Below are 21,058 nucleotides of genomic sequence, written 5' to 3'. Positions count from 1 at the left end.
CTTCCCTGGCTCATCATATTCAGATTTGATGCTACTTTCAGGCCTGATTTCCACCCTGGAAAAACAGCCCTTTACACACTGGGTCTTTAGTTGTGTTCCCTCAGCCCCACCCTTAGGTCCTACAGTTCAAACTGCCGTTCCTTTTGCGCACAGTAGGAGCTTGGTCTGTGATTCTGGAACAAAATTAGCCCACCGTGCCCACACCCATCCCTTTTTTAGCTGTTGCTATTTCCTCCCCCACCCCCCACCCCGTTACTCAAGAGAGCTGAGCTTCAGTCCAAAGCAAATGTACTTTGTTGCCTGTGAACACAGATCCCATAAAAACAAACGAAGGGGAAAGCAGAGGAGATTGTATGTCCTGGGGCCTATTACCTAATTTTTATTCACGCCTCTGTTAGATTTTCTTTAGCGCCGCTTAGAGTCCTGAGCACACGCTTCTCTTTTTATGTCACCATAAAGCTTCTGATCTGGTATCATCTGATATGTGTGGGTGAGAGGAATCCGAGAGTATTTATGTACATACGCCAGTAAACTATTATCTTAAAGTTCCGGGGCTGTACTTGTGAACGAGAGTCCTGGGACGTCATGTAGGTATAAGATACAAAGGAACAGCCCGCGTGAGTGCTTGTAACCTACAGAAACCCCACATTCAGTTTGATTAAATACCTTTGCATGATTTAAAATGTCACCCAAGAAGAGAGGCAAATACCTAGAGCATCTGTCCCAGCCGGCAGAGGCTGGCTGACAGGTTTGTACCGGCTGACCCGTTCTGCGGCTTTTTGGAAAGATGAGATGTGTCCTAATGAGCAAGTTATAAATATCACCGAGTTATGTCATAGGTGGTGGCAGCACTCAATGTAAATGGGAAGTGTTCCCAGCTGAGCAGGGCAGGCGCAGCTTTCAGGGAGGACAACGGGCAGGGGCCTGGACATCTGCACCAGGATGTCACTAAACAATGACTTCTCCGTTTGTCTTGGGAGGTGTGGGGCCGGGAGGGGAGATGTGTTCTGAGCAGAGTCAGGCGGCTCCGGGTTCCAGTCCTCATGCGTTTGCTCTCGGAAGGGCCTTTGACCATTTGCCTTTTCTTGTTGGTGCAGGGTTGGGGGGAGGAAGGCCGGTTTGATGGCTTTTGGGGACAGTGATTTCTGTCCTCCAAGATGCAGAGTGATTGCTTGGTGGAACCCCACCGTTTTCATACCTGTTACCTTTGTCTTGCCCATAAAAATCGCAAGTAACAGGAAGCCTTTACCCACAGTGCATTCAGTGCTGACATTTCTGTACCCTGTTGCCACCCACCTTTTAAGTGAAAAGATAGATTTCGGCACCAATCAATAGAGCAGGAAAACTACAGAGCCATTGTAAGGTTGAGGAGAAACTCTTGCAAGATATCTTACATTTTCTTCCTCCCTTCCTTTCCTTTCCTTTCCTTTCCTTTCCTTTCCTTTCCTTTCCTTTCCTTTCCTCTCCTCTCCTCTCCTCTCCTCTCCTTTCCTTTCTCTTCCCTTCCCTTCCCTTCCCTTCCCTTCCCTTCCCTTCCTTTCCTTTCCTTTCCTTTCCTTTCCTTTCCTTTCCTTTCCTTTCCTTTCCTTTCCTTTCCTTTCTCCTCCCTTCCTTCCTTCCTTCCTTCCTTCCTTCCTTCCTTCCTTCTATACCTTAGAACTGATTTTCACTTTTTTTTTTTCTTGAGGAAATCTGACTGTGGAAGCACAAAAGACCACCAATCCCAGGCCAAATTTTTCAGAGTTGAACAAAGATGGATGGACATGTGCAGAATAATTGTTTGCTGAAAACCTAGCCAACAGCTTTTATGTAGACAAAATGCATTGAAATATGTGTATAAAATATTTAATATTAATGCACGCCAGATGGAAACCCTGTCAAATTCTGTGTGCACACAGGAACTTGACAAGAGGAGTCGGGAGATTTAGAGAGATCCTCAGAGCAGTAGAAACAAGAACAACTCAAAACCTGCGAATGGTGAGTGTGATGGATAACTTGATTGAGGCCAGAAGGGCACTTCAGGTGTGCTCACTCCTTGCCTCCCTTCCCCTCCCTCTGTCCCTCTGCCCCTCTGCCCCTCTGTCATAGATATATGAGCTTTATTGAGATCTAATTTCCACACTATACATCTCACCCATTTAAAGTCACTGGTTTGTAGTATGCTCGCAAGATTGCTCAGCCGTCACTACTGTTTAATTCCAGAACATTCTCATCCCCAAAGAGAAACCCCATACCTATCAGTAGTCAATCCCCACGCTCCCCTCTTCCCCCGGCCTCCGGCAACCACTAATTTCTTTTTGGCTTTTATGGATCTGACTGTTTTGGACACTTCAGATAAACGGGGTGATATGTACCATGTGGTCTTTTTATGACTGGCCTCCTTAGCACACTGCTTTCAGGGTTCACCCAAGTTGTAGCACGGATCAGCACTTCACTCCTTTTTGTGACCAAATACTATCCCACCGCATGGATAGAACACATCTCATGTATCTGTTCATCAGATGGACATTTGGATTGTTTCCACGAGTTGGTGACTATGAATGATGCCGCAGTGGACATTCTCATGCGAGTTTTTAGGTGGAAATATACATTCTTGTACCTAGGACTGGAATCTCTGGATCGTATGGTAGCTCTACATTTGTTTGTTTGTTTGTTTGTTTGTTTGTTTAACTCATTAATGATTTAATTTACATCCAAGTTAGTTAGCATACAGTGCAATAATGATTTCAGGAGTAGAAACCAGTGATTCATCCCCTACATAGAACACCCAGTGCCCATTCCAGGTGTCCTCCCCACTAACCCCTTGTCCATTTAGCCATCCCTCCACCCACCACCCCTCCAGCAACCCTCAGTTTGTTCTCTATATTTAGGAGCCTCTTACGTTTTGTCCCCCTCCCTGTTTTCATGTTATTTTTGTTTCCCTATCCTCTGTTCATCTGTTTTGTCTCTTAAATTCCACATATGAGTGAAGTCATATGGTATTTGTCTTTCTCTGACTAATTTCGCTTAGCGTAATACCCTCTAGTTCTACCCACGTTGTTGCAAATGGCAAGAGTTCATTCTTTTTTGATTGTCGAGTAATATGGTAACCCTGCGTTTAACATTTGGAGGAACTGCCAGATGATTCTCCAAAGTGGCTGCACCATTTTACATTCCCCCCGAAAGTTACGAGGCCTCCAATTTCTCCATATTCCCTCACAGCACTTGCTGTTGTCTTTTTAGTTGTTGCCATCCCAGTACATGTGACGTGCTGTCTCATTGCGGTTTTAATTTACATTTCCCTGATGGTTGATGATGTTGAGCATCTTTTTATGTATTTATTGTCAGTGCTAGCTCTTGAAACCTAAGGAATGCGTCCCATAAGGCAGGGGCCACGTAAGCCCTCCCAGATGCCAGTGTAGCAAAGGAGTCGGTTGTCTGCTAATGATTTCACACCAAAACCTAACCAGAGCAAAAGCAGATTAGATCCTGAAGAGTACTTAGTTGTTTGATGAGTTATATTGACTCTAAAACTCAGAGGAGAAATATAAAAGCTGGTTCCATAAACCAAGCTGTTGATCGCTGTTTGGCTCTCTTGTTGACTTAAGTTCTCCCTTTTCCTTTTACTCCTTACACTTTCCCTGCTGGGGGAACTTATTGATGGTACCTCCATAGCTTGGCCTGCAGAGCCATAGCCAAGGGGTGTCTGGGTGAAGGTCTGGAGCTTACCAGAAGCTAAGCGAGTATCACATACAACCCCACACAAGATTCCACTTTCCTTTGTCTTGTTACCATGCCACTGTCCTCCTCACGTCATGGCCCCTTTTCGTGCCATGGTAGAGTTTCACTTGGGCAAGGCCAAGAGACTCCTGTTGTGGGAAGAGAGGCTGAATCTTCTTTTTGGTGTCTTCAGGGTTTTAGGATGCGCAACTGTCATGGGGCCAGGTGGCTAAGCCAGAGGCTTTCCTGGAATTAGTGGGCATGAGGGAAGATGGGTGACTTTACGCCCCCTACCCCCTACCCCCCACCAAGACTTCACCTGGTCTGTGAGATTTATTTATATATTGATGGGATTTTTAGGTGCCTTAAGAAGTTCAAACTAGACATTTTGATTTGTAGAGTTCTTTAAGGGAAAACAAAACAAAACAAAACCCTGAAAAAGTATAGATAAAAATTATTGCCAAATGTCTTCTCTCTCAGATTGACCTCCTCCCAACATTTCATAACACTCCTTGCCTGGTCAGCACAAACAGGTTCTTTTAAGATTTGGAAGCACAATTAAAGTAACTGATTATACTGGCAAGTGTTCTTATAATTGTTTTAAGAGCTGATTAAAAATCCAGTCTTTCAAGATTGCTTAAATATGATGCATTTGTTCATATTGTTGACTCAAAAGCATATATATTTTATTAAGGAGATTAATGGTTTTCCCCCACTAGAAGATGCGAGTGCATTGAGTGCACTGTGGGGATCTGCCTGCTGTTTACTTCAACATTATTTTTCACAGAATTAGAGAATATCTTCCACCATTGCCTAAGGTTTGTGGTATTGAAATCAATGTACTTTAACTTATAAAAATCCTATGAGGTGGGATTCTGAATAAAGATATGTCAGGAAGGGAGAGAAGTTTTTTCAATTAGTTTTCCTTTTTTTTCTGAGAAGTACCGTGAAGAGGCTCCTAAAGAAGTCTGGATAGACTGGAGTTGCCCCTGGGCATTTTCAGCTGCTAACTGGTTGGTGCTGACGCGAGAGGAGTCACTTCCTGTCTGTGTTGGACTGGAGGCGCGAGTAGACCTGTGGTCTTGGTTGATGAGGCTCACGTGACCTAGGTTGAACTGCTTCCAATTCCTTGAGGGCTGAACCAAAGGTGTGCATCAGAATTATGTGAGCAACATTTTTGAACAAGTACACATCCCTAATCCTGACCTCAGAGATGTCAACTGAGTAGGTTTGGGGCAGAACCCGAGAATTTTATTTTCTCATTTCCACAAGGGATTCTTTGCCTTCCCCAGCTGAGAAGCACTTGGTGCTTGGTGGGCTTATTCACTGGTATCTTGGTCTGCACTAGACATCAGAAAGCTTGTCCAGTTAATACTGCTCATAACCATAGGATTCCTCAAGGATCAGCTGATCATTGCAAATTTATGACACACTTAGGAGATGGAAACGTCGCTTTGTAAGCTCTATGGGGTGAGACCATAGCTGAGGGCTTAACAGTACATTTACAGCAACCCACTGTTAGGGAAACACTCCAAGGAACTAAAAGCAGGTGTTCAAACAAAAACTTGAACGTTAATGTTCGTAGCAGCACTATTTATGATTGCCAAAAGATGGAAGCGATCCAAATGTCTATCTGCTGATGATTAGATAAACAGAATGTGGTATGTCCACACAACGGAGTATTATTCAGCCACAAAAAGAGTGAAGACTGACCCAGGCTACAACATAAGTGAGCCTAGGAAACATTACACTGAGTGAAAAAGCCAGATACAAAAAGGCCACAAGTTGTGTGATTCCATTTTTATGAAATGTCCCAAACAGGCAAATCTACAGATTAGCTGTTCCCAGGGTCTGGAAGGGGGGAATGTAGTGACTACTATAAGTGACTACTATACAGGCTTTCCTTTTGGGGTGATATTCTGGAACCAGATAGAGGTGATGATTGTATAGCACTGAAGGTACTAAGTGCCATTGGATTATACACCAAAATGGTTAAAATAGTAAATTTTATGTTATGCGAATTTTACCACAATTTAAAAAATATATACAAAACGGATTTACATAAAGGATTTACAAAACGGATTTGTACATAAAAACCTGACTTGCTTCTGGCCCCCTTCCTCTCCTTTCTTTCCTTCTGACTTTGATAGCTACCAATAATTTGTTAACTTTTCAACTGCAAGCAAATGAAACCTGAGTATAAAAAAGTAGAAGGTCTGATTGACATCGGTAATGTTGCTGGTAATTTCTCATATTTAATCTCCTGTTCTGAAAACTTCATGTGGGCTCTCAGTGCCCACAACCAAACTAGTCGGTAGTGCAGTGGTGAAATGACACCCTTAAAATATGCAATCACATCAAAACCTTATTTTCAAAGTCTCTCTGGAAGGTTAATACCCTGAGGTAAAGTGAGATCTCGCATGAGCTGTCTAGTAGTGGACAAGCAAACTGTTTTTTAGGACAGAGATTTTTATAACTTCAGAATCCCTCCATGGCAGATATACCCAGAAAATGAAGTTCCTCGTTCATTTTTTCTCCTTTGACGTTTTTTTTCCCCTCAGCTATAGCGAGTGGAGGTTATTTCTGCCAGTTGATGCTTCCAGCAGAAGTCATTAACGTATATGACTGCAATGAGATGGAAATGAAACTATAATGGAAGGTTTAAGAAAACAGTTCGGGAGCTGTTCAGGTCCTGAAAATTGTGTGCTTATGAGATCTTTACAGATGGCTCAGTTGGGGATGATAGGAGTGCATTTAATTTCACATTTTTGTAGACATTTAAAGCCAGCGGGTCTTACTTGGGAATAATTAAGAAAATTTGCCTTTACCCAGTGGTCATCAGAAACCACTAAGCTAGTGATTTGGTTGCTTTTAAGTTTCCTTGTGGTGTTTTAGGAGATTTCATGTGGATGAAAGCCTAGCAGAGTTCTCTCCTGGAACATATTTATTAAAAAAAAAAAAAAAGTCTCGCCCTCAGGGAAGATCAGCATTCTCTGCGTGTTCCAAAGAATGCTAAAACCTTGTGGGAAAACCTAATGGTTGAAGTTTTATTTTGCCACCTTTGGCTGATCATGGGGTAGCCTGGACCACCCTCAGGTGCAATGCTTCTGTTTTCAGAGAGATTTTGTGGGTTTGTTTGTTTGTGTGTTTGTTTTTACTTCTCCTCTCCTTTATCTCTGGAAGATTATGAGGTAAATGAACTGATACGTATCAGCCAACGAACTATTTCTTAGTAGATGCCACACACACCCTCTTCCCTTTCATCCTACGTGGTACTGTTCTATATGTTCCATGACAGAGGGCTTGGAAAGCATAGCAAATCTGTTTCTAACTCAGGATGACAAGACCCAGATATGTCTGGGTTTTCACAGTGAGAAAAGAGATACCTATCCAGCTTTGAAAAGAGGTCTCTCTTGATCAGCAGCCACGCTCCCCACCTTGCTTTCTCCGTTGCACAAGGTCAGCAGGAGCCTTTGGGCCGCAAGGCCCAGGGTGCGCCCGGAACGAGGTGCCCAGGTGCTGAGTCCCAGGATGGGGCCACCATGGGACTGGCCTGTGGCACTTCAAAGAGGGAAGGCATTCTAAAAATCTTCCCTGATTGTCATCTTACCATCAATGAAGAGATTTTTTTTTTTTTTTTTTCAGGAATAACATCATCTAGGTTGATGCCAAGTTTGGGTTTCAGCAGGGATCTGTTGGGAGGTGATGAAAATATTTGCAGTTCACCTGTTACAAGAGCTTTTGGGAGAGAACTTAAAGTTTCAGTTGCTTTAGGCATAAAACACGTTTAGCGTTTCAGAGGCAGAGTGGCATTCAAAGGGCATGAACTTGTGTTTCAAAAAGGTTCAACTATCTTGCTGTATTGTATTTTATTTTTTGTCACCAACTGATATAATTTTCATCAGAGAAGTAAAAAAAATTTTTTTTTAAATTTTTTTTTTCAACGTTTATTTATTTTTTTTGGGACAGAGAGAGACAGAGCATGAACGGGGGAGGGGCAGAGAGAGAGGGAGAGACAGAATCGGAAACAGGCTCCAGGCTCTGAGCCATCAGCCCAGAGCCTGACGCGGGGCTCAAACTCACAGACCGCGAGATCGTGACCTGGCTGAAGTCGGACGCTTAACCGACTGCGCCACCCAGGCGCCCCGAAGTAAAAAATTTTTAATCATGAGTCTTGGAATTGTGCCTAGCACAAAATGATGACTGAAAAATATTTATTGAATGAGTGAACGAGTGAATGAATGATACAAAATTGATTCATAGCTATGCCTTTCCTCCTTTGTGTTTCCAGACAATAGCCAGGCAGTTGGCGGAGATCTTGTTGCGGGGTATGTGTGAACAGAGCTACTGGAACCCCCTGGAGGATCCACCCTGCCAGTCACCTCTGGACGATCCTCTCCGGAAAGGAGCAAACACCAAAACCTACACCCTGCCTCGGAAAGCCCGCGTCTACTCAGGAGAGAAGTATGGCAGTTGATGTCCTCATTTGTAGGTTAGGGGATTGGGGGAAAACTCAAGGATGAGTAGAAGTTCAAGGGCAGATTCTTCCCCGAGAAGAGAACCAGACAAGTCTCATTTGCCAATTTAATAGATATACCTCATTATTTTTCATAACTTCTGGAAATATCTATGCACCAGTGGGGCATTTTAAGTAGGAAAATTCTCTCATTTCGGTGGTTGGGCACCGTTTTCAGCCATCACTGTGGGTCTTTGGGATTCTCATTCTATTTATTGTAAGAAACCTAGCATTATCCAGCAATTAGCGACAAATCTGTTTGTAAGCCAGAGTTAACCTTTTTTTCTTTTCTTCAGCAATTCCTTGATCTTTTTGTTTAAAAATTTGTTTTAGGGGTGCCCAGGTGGCTCAGTTGGTTAAGCATCCGAACTTCAGCTGAGGTCGTGATCTCACCATTTGTGAGTTCAAGCCCTGCGTTGGGCTCTCTGCTCTCAGCGCAGAGCCCACCTCAGATCCTCTGTCCCCCCCAACCCCTCTGCCCATCTCTTACGCACTCTCTCCCTCTCTCAAAAATAAGAATAAAAATAAACATTAAAAAAAGAATAAAAATTTGTTTTAAACTGAATTATCTATAAGAAGAAGGAGAATTAAATAATTTGTAAGTGATTGGAAGATGTGATGTCATTTTTAGATCCTCTTAATTTTTTTAAGTTTTAAATCTGGGACTTAACCACCTTTGAGGAAGGTGGGCTAGGGAACCACTGCAGTCTCCGTGTGGGCCCTCCCCATTTGGGGGAGGGGGACGTGGCAGGGAGAGACCATGAAGAGGGCCAGGAGACAGGGACAGTTGTTGACTCACTCTTGATTCCTCCCCTTAGAGCCTCACCTTCCCATCTTTGCCTGTCCCTGCGAGGACAAGGCATGATGGCTTTTCAGAATCTCTCCATGAGGGAAAGGTGGCGTGTATGAATGCATATGGAAGCCTCCACGGTTGTTAATCAAATCGTGAAAATGGCAGAGAGACTGCAGGCTGCTGTATTGCTAGATACTACATGTGTGACTTCTGAAAATGATTGTCGCATTTTCAAAGGGGACAGCATTTCTCCAGGCAGCCTCTCTTAATCCTCTTATGTTGACCCTGGCTTTTCTCTCCCTCATCATCTTCCTGTTCAGACTGTATTTCTTGTATGGATTCAGAGTGAGCATATTCTTAACTTTTTCCCTAGGCTTATTTTAATTTGTGTTTAATCCCCTTTTAATTTAATCCCCCCTTTTTATGGCCTCGTTGAACCATGAGTTTGCTTAATTCATGGCCTGTGTTCACTCCTTAGTCCTTATCTGGATTCACAGAACATCTGTCCTAACAATTCCCAAACTCTCACTTTAAAAATGCTGACTCCTCATTATGAACTATTTAGAAGCAGGTTTGGGGTTCATTTTTAAAGTGAAACTTACATCCTAAAAATAGACCTGAGATTTTTGTGTGTGTTTGTGTGTGTGCTTTCTATGTTTCTTAATTGACAGGTATATAAGATGCCAGGTATATTGAGAAACTCAGCTCTTACTCCCTCCCCTGATCAAGCTGGACACATAGATAGAGCTCTCTGTCTCTTTGGGTGTTATTCCAATGTGGCCTCACCTCTTGAAGGCAAAAAAGCTCATAGAGCCGGCCACTTCTCCTTTATTTTGTGAACCACTCAGACTTTGTCACTGTTCTGACGTCAACTTCCCCATCTGTCCAAGGAGAATTATGGAGGCAACATGCAGATCTAGAAAATGCAATTACTGGTTCACCAGAGGATTCCCATACCAGGGCTGATTGCTAAGTCACAATTTCATTTTGCACAGATACAGTCAGTTGGGTTTTTTTTTAACCGTTTTGTTGAGATATGATTCACATACTTTACAATTTACTCATTTAAAGTATATAGTTCAGTGGCTTTTAATATGGTCCTATAATTGTGCTTCCATCACCATAATCAACTTTAGAACATTTTCATTACCCCAAAAATAAACTCAGTACCTCTTATCTGCTGTCACCCCCATCCCCCAGTTCCTTGCATTTTCATATAAATTTTAGGATCAGTTTTTGTCCATTTCTGGGGGGAAAAAGGCAGCTAGGATTTTGATAGGAATTACATTGAACCCATAGATCAATTTGAGGAGTTGCCATCTTAACAATATTAAGTCTTCTGATCCATGAACATGGGATGTCTTTTCATTTATTTAGGTTTTGTTTGATTTCTTTCAGCAGTGATTTGTTATTTTTAGGGTTAAAGTTTTACACTTATTTTGTGAAACTTATTGTGTGTGCTATTCTTTTGGATGATATCATAGGTGGAATTGTTTTCTTCGTTTCGTCTTTGGTTTGTTCATTACAAATATATAGAATACAATTGATTTTCTATATTGATCTTTTATACTGCAATCTTGCCGAACTAGTTCATTAGTTCAAATAGTTTTTTAGATTGCTTAGTATTTTCCACATACCAAATCATGTCATCTGCAAATAGAAGTAATTTATGTCTAACTTTCCAACTTAGATGACTTTTATTTCATTTTCTTCCCTAATAGCCTTGGCTAGAACCTCTGATATAACGTTGAATAGAAGTGGCAAGGGTGGTGGACATCCTTGTCTTATTCCTGATTTTACGAGGGAAAAGCATCTAGTCTTTCACCATTAAGTGTGAGGTTAGCTGTGGGTTTTCATATATACCTTTTATTAGGTTGAGAAAGATCCCTTCTATCACTAGTTTGTTGAGTAATTTTTTTTATGAAAGGGTATTTAATTTTGTCAAATGTTTTTTCTGCATCTATCAAAATGATTATGTACATTTTTTCTTTATTGATGTAATGTATTACATTAATTAATTTTCAGATGCTAAGCCAGACTTCATCAGATTTCACTGATCTTTTCAAAGAACCAGCTTTTAGTTTTGTTCCTTTTTTTGAATTGTGTCTCTATTCACTATTTCATTAATTTCCACACGGTCCTTATTCCTTCAGTCATTACTATCATTTTTTAGCTTTCTAGTTTTGTGTGTTCCCAGGGATATTCCTGGTTTATTAGTAAACAGAGAAAGCCTGTTGGGATTACACGTGTGTTGGCGCTTCCTAATCACCAGGACTATCTGATTGGTCAACCCTGTGGTGAGAAGGGCATTACCACCAATTCATTTGTGGTAGTTGGGAGGTGAAAAAGGAAATCCACGGATAATGATTAAACCCCATCTTGGCCAATAGTCCCAAATGCTTCCCCCTTCTCAGTCTCTTATGAGAAATATGAGCACAGAGCAGACTTTAGGAGGCACAGAGCCTTCTCGCTCCAGCAAATCGCAAGAACCCTTCAGAATAGTTGGTCATAATGGAAAAGTGAGCTCTGTCAGAAAACTCCACTCCTTGTCAATGTGGCCTGCATGGGAAGTGGAAACAGGATGCTCATTCTCTCCCCATCTTGAATTTTGAAAGGAAAGCAGATGTTGACAATCCTAGATAGAAAAGAGGGGAGGGAGCACATGCTATTGGCCTCTTTACTTCCTTCCTTCTGGGTCTTTCCATGTGGAATTTTTTTTTATCTTTGCTTATTTATTTTTTAGGTAAGCTTTTTACTGATACATGACACACATTGAGAGAAATAAACCAGAAGTATAAAACTTGGTGACTTTTTACCAAGTTCCCTATCCAAGGGAAACCATCCTGAGTTCTGTCCCAATAATTAGTTTGGCCCATTTTTCTTAATTTATGTAAACGGAATAATACATGAAGAACTCTTCTGTTTAACTTCTTCTAACATTATGTTTGAGAGATTCACCCATATTTTTGCATGCAGTTGGAGTCTGTTTTCATTACTGCACAGTATTCCATAGCTATTCTAATATATTGATCCGTTCTGTTCATGATGTATGTTGGAGTTGTTTCTCAGTTGGGGCTGGTTCCATCTCATCTAGGCCTTGGCCCAAATAGCTTAACTGTTATCTTCTCAGAAAGGATTCCCAGTCACTGTATCTAACTGTCCTTTCCAAGCATATTCTATCACATTAGCTCCTTTATTTTTCATCATAGCACTCAAAATATCTGATTTTTTTGGTTCATGTGTTTATCTGACTCCTCCTTCTAGAACGTGCTGCAATGAACATTCTTACACATGTTCCTTTAGTGTACACACGTCAGGTATATCTTCCTTCTATTGTATTCCTCCTTGTAAAGAACACTTTAGGTGGCTTAGATCATTAAATGCATATTTGACTTCTTGATTTATGCAAAGTAAGGAGGGAGATTAAAAACTACTTTTGTGCCAGAAAGTGGTTGATGAGAACATTTATTGAAAGCCTGGAGCCAGATGTGCTGAACTCCTTTGTAGGCCCAGGAGGAGAGAGTGACTATCATGGAGTTCTAAATATAGATCTGAACCTCCCAGAGCCAGTGCACAGGCTTTGGGTAAAGATGAGGACACTGTTTAAAGTGTGAAGATGGGGGGCTTGAAGGGTCAGGAGAACCACCTGATGGCAGAACTGAAGCCGTGTGAGCAACCCCCTGTGCCCCCGGTTCCTGCCCTGGGCTCACCTCTAGTGTACATGGCCCACCTTCTAGTCATGGTGGAGGGCCTGTCTTCTCATCAGGAATGCAGAAGGCCTCGTCCAAGGCCATATGCTTTGTGGGACTTACCCAGTCCACTCCAGAGTATAGCTCAGGGGACTTGATCCAAACGAAGGACCCTTCTTTCTTTGTCATAAGGGGATGTTGATCTGTATGGAATTGTGTGCCTGGTTGATCCTCACATCAAGCTAGCTGATCCCTCATAATCAGCAGGTACTCTTAATGATTAGTTTTTCTTTCTTGGAATCCTTGTCCTTCCACACAAACCTGGGACTGATGTGTTTTCTGTCTCAGCATCTTTAACAGTGTGACTTGGGGATGGGGTGGGGCTGCAGCCTTTTTGGCTTTGATTCTTTAGCTCTTCTCCACTGGCTGTGGTTCAGAGGCTGTATTTGTCCAGAAATTCCCTAGTAGTATCACAATCAGGCAAGACATAGTCAAAATAAAAGGCACCATTGCTGGGCCTTGGAGTTGATGCCGTCATTACTTACACATAACTTTCTTACAGGTTGGAGGTGCTCAGGGCCATCTTTGTACCTAAGTAGGGTCTGCTTTGACTCCCAGATGGTGCCGTTGACTTCCAGACATCCGACTCGTCATTAGTTGTGTAATGGCTAAAGATGACAGAAAGATGAATGGCAGTTGGATAAAATTGGATTGATTTCTTTTGTATGATGGTTTCTACCACATACAGTGACATTTTTCACCTATCTGGGAAAATTTTAAGAAAGGGCTGTTATCTGGGAACCTCAGCAAGGTCATGATCACTATTTATAAGTGAAGCTTCTTGTCCTTGTTTCTTTTGTGTAGAGTCAGACAGTGAGTTGGTAAATTTCATCCAAAGTCAGAAAATGAGTGGCTTGCCTGCAGGTCAGCCGCTGAGTTAGTAATGTGGCTGGGCTTTCAGTGCATTTCTTCCATCTTACCCAGCAGCACTGTGCTTCCACCCCCTCCGCTGGCCACCAGTCTGTCCCCCAGGAGCTTGTCCTCACCCCCCACGGGCCCTGTTTTCTCTCTGCTCCTTTTAATCCTGCACCCTACCTTTTAGTCAATGTCCTGTGGGTCTAGAGCCCCAGCGTTCCCACTCCACAAGGCTGAGACCCAAGCACCCTGGGACCTCCCCTGAGGCTCTTGGTCCCCACCAGGAGACTGTCACAATTCCGACATCTACCCTGAGCTCCACATCAGGTTCAACAGAGAAGAAGGGAGGAATGGACAGAAATGGGTCTAGAGAATCCATAAGTATTGGAAGGGGTGCATTCTGATATATAGTTTTTCAACATGTCCCTTAAAAATACCCTTCCTCCTTCTCTCACCCCCCATTTCCTCCTGCCAGCCCTGAGAGCTTTGCAGTGCTCCTGAGTACCCATCTCGCCTGCCTCGAAAGGAAGGGTAGAGGAAGTGGAATTAGAATCAGTTAATGTGTTACTTGTTAGCAGCTCTGGTAAAAATAACACAACTTAGCATTTAAGCAGGCTGGATGGCTCAAATGGAATTTAGGGATTATCCATGGACTGAATTGGCTGGTGTTAAGTCACAATTAGCATGGGCTCTCTCTTCTTTTCAATTAGTCTGGACAATGCAGAACTGGCTAGCCATGAGAAAAAAAGGTTAATGCTACTGCTTTATTTGTAAGGTCCCAGTTGTATGTAAGCTGGAGCCAGAATATCAGGAAATGATTGCTGGGTGGACACACACACACACACACACACACACATGAACACTCTTCATTCAAATTCTGTAGGCTCTATTTCTGAATTTAAGGAGAAAGAAGAGTTCCATCTCTGAAAAACCCAGCTCACCTCAAGCTACCTCCTTTAGGAAATTCACTGCAAATCCCAGAATCTTGCCCAGCATTTACAGGCCAGCCTTTTCGTAAAATTTTAGCCCACAAGAGCAACGGGAACTATCCACAGGTGGTTTCCTTACCTCTAGGGACGTCAGAGTTGTAAAAAGAGAACCAGGCACTGTGCTTTTTCTGTCTTGCTCTTCACGGTCCTTTGTCGCCATACAAAAGTTGCCAGCGCTTCAGAGAAAACAAGGATCTATAATGATGTGGAAGACATTTTTTTCACCATTTTGGTGGGGGAGTCATCCCATCTCTGAAATGATTGTGATGTTATCACTGGGAAGATTTATTCTTTTGTAATCGTCTCCAAAACGTCCAGGAGATTTGTTTTGTTTTGTTTTGTTTTGTTTTGTTTTGGGGGGGGGTGTTTGTTTAAAAACATTTTTTTATGCTTTATTTATTTTTGAGAGAGAGAGAGAGAGAGAGAGAGTAACAGAGCACAAGTGGGGGCGGGGCAGAAAGAGAGAGACAGACAGACAGACAGACAGAATCCAAAGCAGGCTCCAGGCTCTGAGCTGTCAGCACAGAGCCTGACACAAGTCTCGAACTCACAAACCGTGAGATCATGACCTGAGCCAAAGTCGGACGCTTAACCGACTGAGCCACCCAGGCGCCCCTTGTTTGTGTGTTTTTAACCAAGTTCATTTTTATTGCACTCCCCTTCCTTTCCGTGAAACAGTCGAGTTTGGCTCAGTTGGTGATAACACTTCTAATTCTACTCAAAGGATTCTAGAGCTTTTAGAACAGAGGGAAAAAATGCTACAAGTCTTTAAAAATGCTCAAAGCGCAAGGCTATAGGCTATAAAGAATGGAGATTGGGGGTATGTTTGGGTTTTTTTGTTCTCTAATCTCGAGGAGCAACATTGAGCTTAAAAGCTTTTTCTTTCAATCCAAGATGTTATATAGCTCAGCCAACTTCCATAAAACAGATTAATAAGACAGCTAGCTCTTGCGGGCCACCCTGTAACGAACATGTGTGTTTAACTAGTGTGGCTCGCCAAATTCTTACAGTATTCTAGAAATGATTCAAACTCTAAAATTGCTTCCAATCTCTTATTTCATCTAATGGACAATATAAGATACGGCAGTTAGCAAGAAATAGGTAAGCAGACACCTGCTTAGTAAAATGCCTATAATCGATACCCCATAATGGGTTTAAGAGAGAGCTTTATCATGGAGGTAATGTCAGTTTGTAGCAAATTTCTGCCTCTGTAATTGGCATATATGTTATTTGGGCTTTTAATGTGGTTTTTTACAGCTTTACTTCACTCTGCTGCCTGCTATTAAAATGCATAGTTAAAATATAGTTAAAACTTCCATAGATTACCATAGAAATAAGCAAATTAATTCAAGTGTCCAGATGATACAGTATTTTTTTGGTGTGGATTCTATATAAAAAATCTAAAAGCTTTTAATAATCAGTTCCGTTCATTATATTATTTTGAAAGTGCCATGTATAACATTTGATTTTCTTTACACAGCATTTTTTGTCCTCAAGAAAATACTGAAGAAGCCCTGTTGTTACTGCTGATCAGTGAATCAATGGTAAGTAGAATGTGTTTTTACATTTTTCTTTCCCCTCTTCCTACAGTCCTGTTTGTGATACGGTGACTCCATCAGTACAGTGGCTGTTTTTCTTTGGAGAAGAATACTTTCTAGAGGGGATAGCTGGGTGGGGGGAGAAACAACGGGGGTTTGAAAAGAGGGATGTTTCTTAATTCTTGGAATGGTTAGAAATGTCCCCTGTAGGTTAATGTCAGCTTGGGGCATGGGACTTCTCTGCCCTAGTAGGTAACAGGCATCTGAGTTCATTTATTTGCCCACCTAGTGAGTATTGATGGAACACTAGCACAGTTGTGTATCGGAAAACTGCAGCTAAAAAGACCATCAAAGTAACCCTAAAAAGGGAAGGAAGCCCCCAGAGGTTAACCTTTTCGAGCCTTCTCAACTTGCCTGGGTGGGAGGGAGAGTTTAGGGATAAATAACTTGTGGTGTATGCGAACCTCTGTTTTTTTGTTTTTTTTTTAATTTTTAAAAATGTTTTATTTATTTTTGAGAGAGAAAGAGCACAAGCAGGGGAGGGACTGAGAGAGAGAGACAGACAGACAGACAGACAGAATCTGAAGGCTCTGCCCTGTCAGCACAGAGCCTGACACAGGGCTTGAACTCATGAACCGTGAGATCGTGACCTGAGCTGAAGTCGGACGCTTCACCGACTGAGCCACCCAGGCGCCCTGAACCTCTGGTTTTTAAAGCAGAAGCCCGATGGAGCAGACTCAGCTCTTTGGACATGTCTCCCGCCCGCTCCCTGGGCATTGCAGAGTCCCTGGCCGTGAGAGCTCTCTCCTGTTACCTGCTCTGCTGTTGTGCGGGAGTTTTTGCCAGGCCATCAGATTCCTTTGAAATGTTTTCGTAATGTCTGGCCAGAATATCAAAGTTTATATCTAGTGTTTCATTACTCACCATTTATTGGGTTTCTACTCTGCATATCACTAGGCATGACCGCCTGGCTTGAAACTCTGAGAAGCAATCTGTGTTATAGTAGTTAGTACGTTAGCACCTAAATGGTGTGTGCTAAGCACCTGAGCAGAATGGCGAGGCTCCTGGAACTTGGAAGGACCTAGATGTCCTCCCACCCATTCACTCATTCTGTAGATGAGGACCAGAGCAGGCAAAACGGATGTATCCCACAGTGGTCTGTTGCTCTTTCCAGATTAGGCTGCGTCCTCTCATATCTCCCTCCTCACCAGGCAGGCAGGTGGAGAAGGTGGAAGAAAAGGAATCGAAACTGAAGCGAGAGAAGGTAGTTTCCATCTTGCCCAAGTGTGCAGTTTAAATGGAGCCATGAAATGCGCTCAGCCGAAGAAGATTTAGAAATGGAACACAAGAAGAAGGCTGTATGCTGAGCGAAGGAGGGATTGGAAGAGGCTGGGATTAGTCAGGGAGGCTAGCATCCTTGCCTTAATTTCAAGCTTTGGGTTTCCTTGTTCTGTGAAATGGCCCAGAGATGTTTACAGGAGCAAGACTGCTTGAGTTACCACTGCTTTTTATTTGGAACCTCTTTGACGTCATTGGCCTTACTTCCTCTGAAGGAAACAGGTTGCCCCCTTGACTCATCTTTCCTTGACTGTCAGCTGGTAACTTAGAACGGTGTCATTTACATTCTCTACTCTGCCTTGGCACAGTCAGGGAAAGCATATATGTGAACAGGCTGGCACTCTGTGGCATTCGGGAACTGTTTTGCGAATGAGCCGGTCTCTCCGCGCTTCGTCATCAGTTCTTTGGTGGGGGCCAGCTCGCGTTGGCCTCCTAGCTCTCGTGCCCTCCTTCTAGGCGGGGCTCTCCACAACCTCGCAATTAGTTTCATTTGGGCAGACTGGGATGGTGACGTTGTAAAAGTTCTGAAAGAGTGGCGACCACACATTTTAGATTTCTTGGACAATTCTGATTGAAAATATGGTGTTCTGTGGTCAGGTTGCGTGTTCCAGTTTAGAGTCTGGAAAACACAGGCACATCTCTGAAATGCTTGCTCTAAGTGGAGATGTCTTGGGAATGATGTCTCCAACTTTCCTGCTCCTTAATTGAAATGATAGAAACTAATAATACTCAAAATTGAGATCCCTTTGAGACAGTCCGATTTGGCTCTGTGGTATTGAATTTCTGGAAACTCTCTTCAGAGGATGGTGAAATCCAATGACATCATCAGTAAATATGGAGGTCTGGGTTTCCAACCAAAATGACTGTGCTCTCCCTGTAAATTATTCCGTAATTATGTAGGTAGAAGTCTCAGTTAAGTTGCCTTTGCAAGCCTTTTTTCATGTTCCTTGACTTCTTGATTTTTCAGCTGTTAGACAGAAAGTTTCATGTGCTCAATTTCAGAACCAGTTGAGAATTGCTGTGTTTTTTTTTTGGTATCTGAGAAAATTGTATCTTCGTTGGTTCTGACTTTAACTTAGAAAAGTCAATTCATCCATAGTCTCTCCACCTGCAAGAAAGTGTCAAATGAAGTTTCCCCAGGAGAAAGGGGTCATCAGAACTACATTTCCACAATTACCACTGACACGGTGTTCTGTGGTATTTATTATCTGTGGATGTATTGAGGTTTTAATCAAAAGACGTCGATAGATTTTCTCTAAGAATTAAAAAAAAAAAAAAGTGTGCTTGGCATAACTTGAAAATATCCCCTAAGTAGTATTTTGCTTTGTTTTGCTTTGTTTTGTTCTCTTCCAGGCATTGGTCTCAGTATGGAACATTTATGGCAAGTAAATAAAATGAGACCCCTTACAGGAGGCCCTATTTCCCTCAGGGTTTCTTTTCTTGGCTCAAAGACACTCCTAACAAGAAAACCTTAGAATGAAATCTTCAAAAGCAGGCTCGTATCCATAAGAGATGACTCACTTTGTAGGAAGTGGCCTGTCTTATGTATTCTTATTTGTCTTTGACATTTAAGAGCAAGGAGTTTTCGAGTGAGTAAGTACTGATGGGTGGCTAAAAGTGAGTGCTTTGGACTCACACACAGAGAAAGCATTTTGTCTCGTTTGTGAGAGAGAAGGTGTGCGCGCGGCCATCTAAATGTCAGGCAGGGAGATGATCATCAGCTGGCCTGGACAAGCGACCCTGGTATCTCAGGCACCCCTTCGCAGGAAAAACCAACGGGCCCCTTCTGTCCTCCTAGAGGTGGATAGATCTGGAGACTTCTGTTAACTAGCAGGGGGAACAAAGACAGGCAAAATCTAACTTAGTTGATTCCGGCTCCCTATTAGGGAGAAAAAGAAAATAGTTAGAGTAGGTAGCGTCCCTGATACATGGGATATGTGTGGAGAATCTGTAGAGAAATTAAATTTCGGAAGTAACGAAAACCAGTTGTCGTAAAGAGCATTTGATTTCTAGATAGATGAGATTAATAAGTTTGAATGTGCCTGCTGTATTTCTGTGCCAAGCAGCGGCGATGCAAAATAGGCAAGGTGATCTCTTGAGTCCTCGGTAATATCTTTTAAGACAAAAATCTGTTTGCTTCTTGGTTTCTCTGATACAGCTGTTTTGTGCTTCCCTAAACAAGATTGCATTAGTCTTTGTAGTCTGTTCCAGGGAAGGTGCCATATAGGGATTTGAATGTTGCTTTAGTGACACAGGAAGAGGACCGCACGTCTCCACAGGACTGACACAACGTAATGGCACCCTTTGATGATGGGAACACGGGACTGGGGATTTCCCCCCTGCTCTTTAATGTAGAGCAGAAGCAGGACCTACAGGCAAGGCACAGCAGGGCCGTACCTGATGGGTCATTCTGCTGCCCCCGAGCACTGGCTGTGTCTGCAGCAAGCCTGGCTGTGAGCCCGAGCCCAGGAGAAACCACCCTGCTCCCCATCAGCCCCCAAAGCTTCCCTCAAATGCCTGCTGACAGGTACCAAGCGTCCTCTAGAACCGTACCTCCGGGCCTTCGTGTTTGGATAGCACCCCGTACCATGTGCTGCAGTGCTCTGGGGAATTTGAATGAACAGCCCGAGGTCACAAGCCCCTTACTCGTTCCCTCCCCTGTCTCCAGGCCCTCGGCAAGCTGTCAGGGGCAGGAGGGCCTAGATGGCTTCTCTGCCCCGAGCACTGGCGGTGTGCAGGGACTGGCTCACCATCTGCTTCTCTCTTCTGCGTTGTTTTCAGGCCAACCGGGACGCTGTGCTGAGCCGGATACCCGAGCACAAGAGTGACCGCCTCATCAGCTTGCAGAGCGCATCTGTGGTCTATGATTTGCTGACCATTGCCCTTGGGAGGAGAGGCCAGTACGAGATGCTGTCGGAGGTATAGCGCTTGAGTCTGGTACTTTCCGGTGGGGAGTGGTGCCAGCAGAATAAGCCCGGGGAAGGGCTGTGAGACCTGGTCCTGACCCCTCTGCCACGGCAGCCACGTGACCTTGGGCCCATCACTTAACTCTGTGGAGTGGGAATTGGGCTAAATGATTAGCTCGTAGAATCCACTGGTGTCGACTTCCTACCTTGGTCCATAAACCCACTGGCTGTGAATTTGCGTGTGAGGGAAGGCAAGCATTTCTCAAGCAGTTTCTCTTTGAGGGTAATTTCTACCGTAACCCCAAACCTCCCATCCGTGATACTAATGTCCTTATGAAGGTTTTACCTTATTTAAAGCATCGACGCATAACTCCTGGGGCAAAATGGCACCGCCGTGTGTGGTCAGTGAGCTGGCATAGACATTCGTGTCGATAAGCACAGTCTTCGTTCAGAGATTTTGGCTCGATCAGAAGACGCTCTAGTTGATTACAGATCTTGGGCGAGGTACTGTCATTTTGTTCCTTCAGCTTCTAAAAAATATTGGGATGGAAGCTTGACTATTTTACAATTTCAGAAGAAGCTAGTTAATCTTGGGCTGCGGTCATGCATTATTGAGCTGCTGCCCAGAATACCAAATTCTGCCACGGTAAGGGCTAAATAAGTAACACGATCATT

General features: G+C 43.2%; 1 protein-coding gene across 11 annotated transcripts in view; it reads left to right on the top strand.

Annotated features, from left to right (window-relative positions):
• Positions 1-21,058, top strand: part of TTC7B (tetratricopeptide repeat domain 7B) — a 255,797-nt gene that overhangs the window by 106,920 nt on the left and 127,819 nt on the right. For all 11 annotated transcript variants that reach the window (XM_043556841.1, XM_043556833.1, XM_043556835.1 and 8 more), the window contains 4 exons: positions 1,899-1,977; positions 7,991-8,163; positions 16,082-16,145; positions 20,259-20,396. In XM_043556841.1, the coding sequence (XP_043412776.1) occupies positions 1,899-1,977; positions 7,991-8,163; positions 16,082-16,145; positions 20,259-20,396 (454 nt within the window). The remainder of the gene's footprint in view (positions 1-1,898; positions 1,978-7,990; positions 8,164-16,081; positions 16,146-20,258; positions 20,397-21,058) is intronic.

Source organism: Prionailurus bengalensis, chromosome B3, assembly GCF_016509475.1.
Source record: "Prionailurus bengalensis isolate Pbe53 chromosome B3, Fcat_Pben_1.1_paternal_pri, whole genome shotgun sequence".
NCBI classification, from domain to species: domain Eukaryota; kingdom Metazoa; phylum Chordata; class Mammalia; order Carnivora; family Felidae; genus Prionailurus; species Prionailurus bengalensis.
This window is presented reverse-complemented; position numbering and strand designations above follow the sequence as displayed.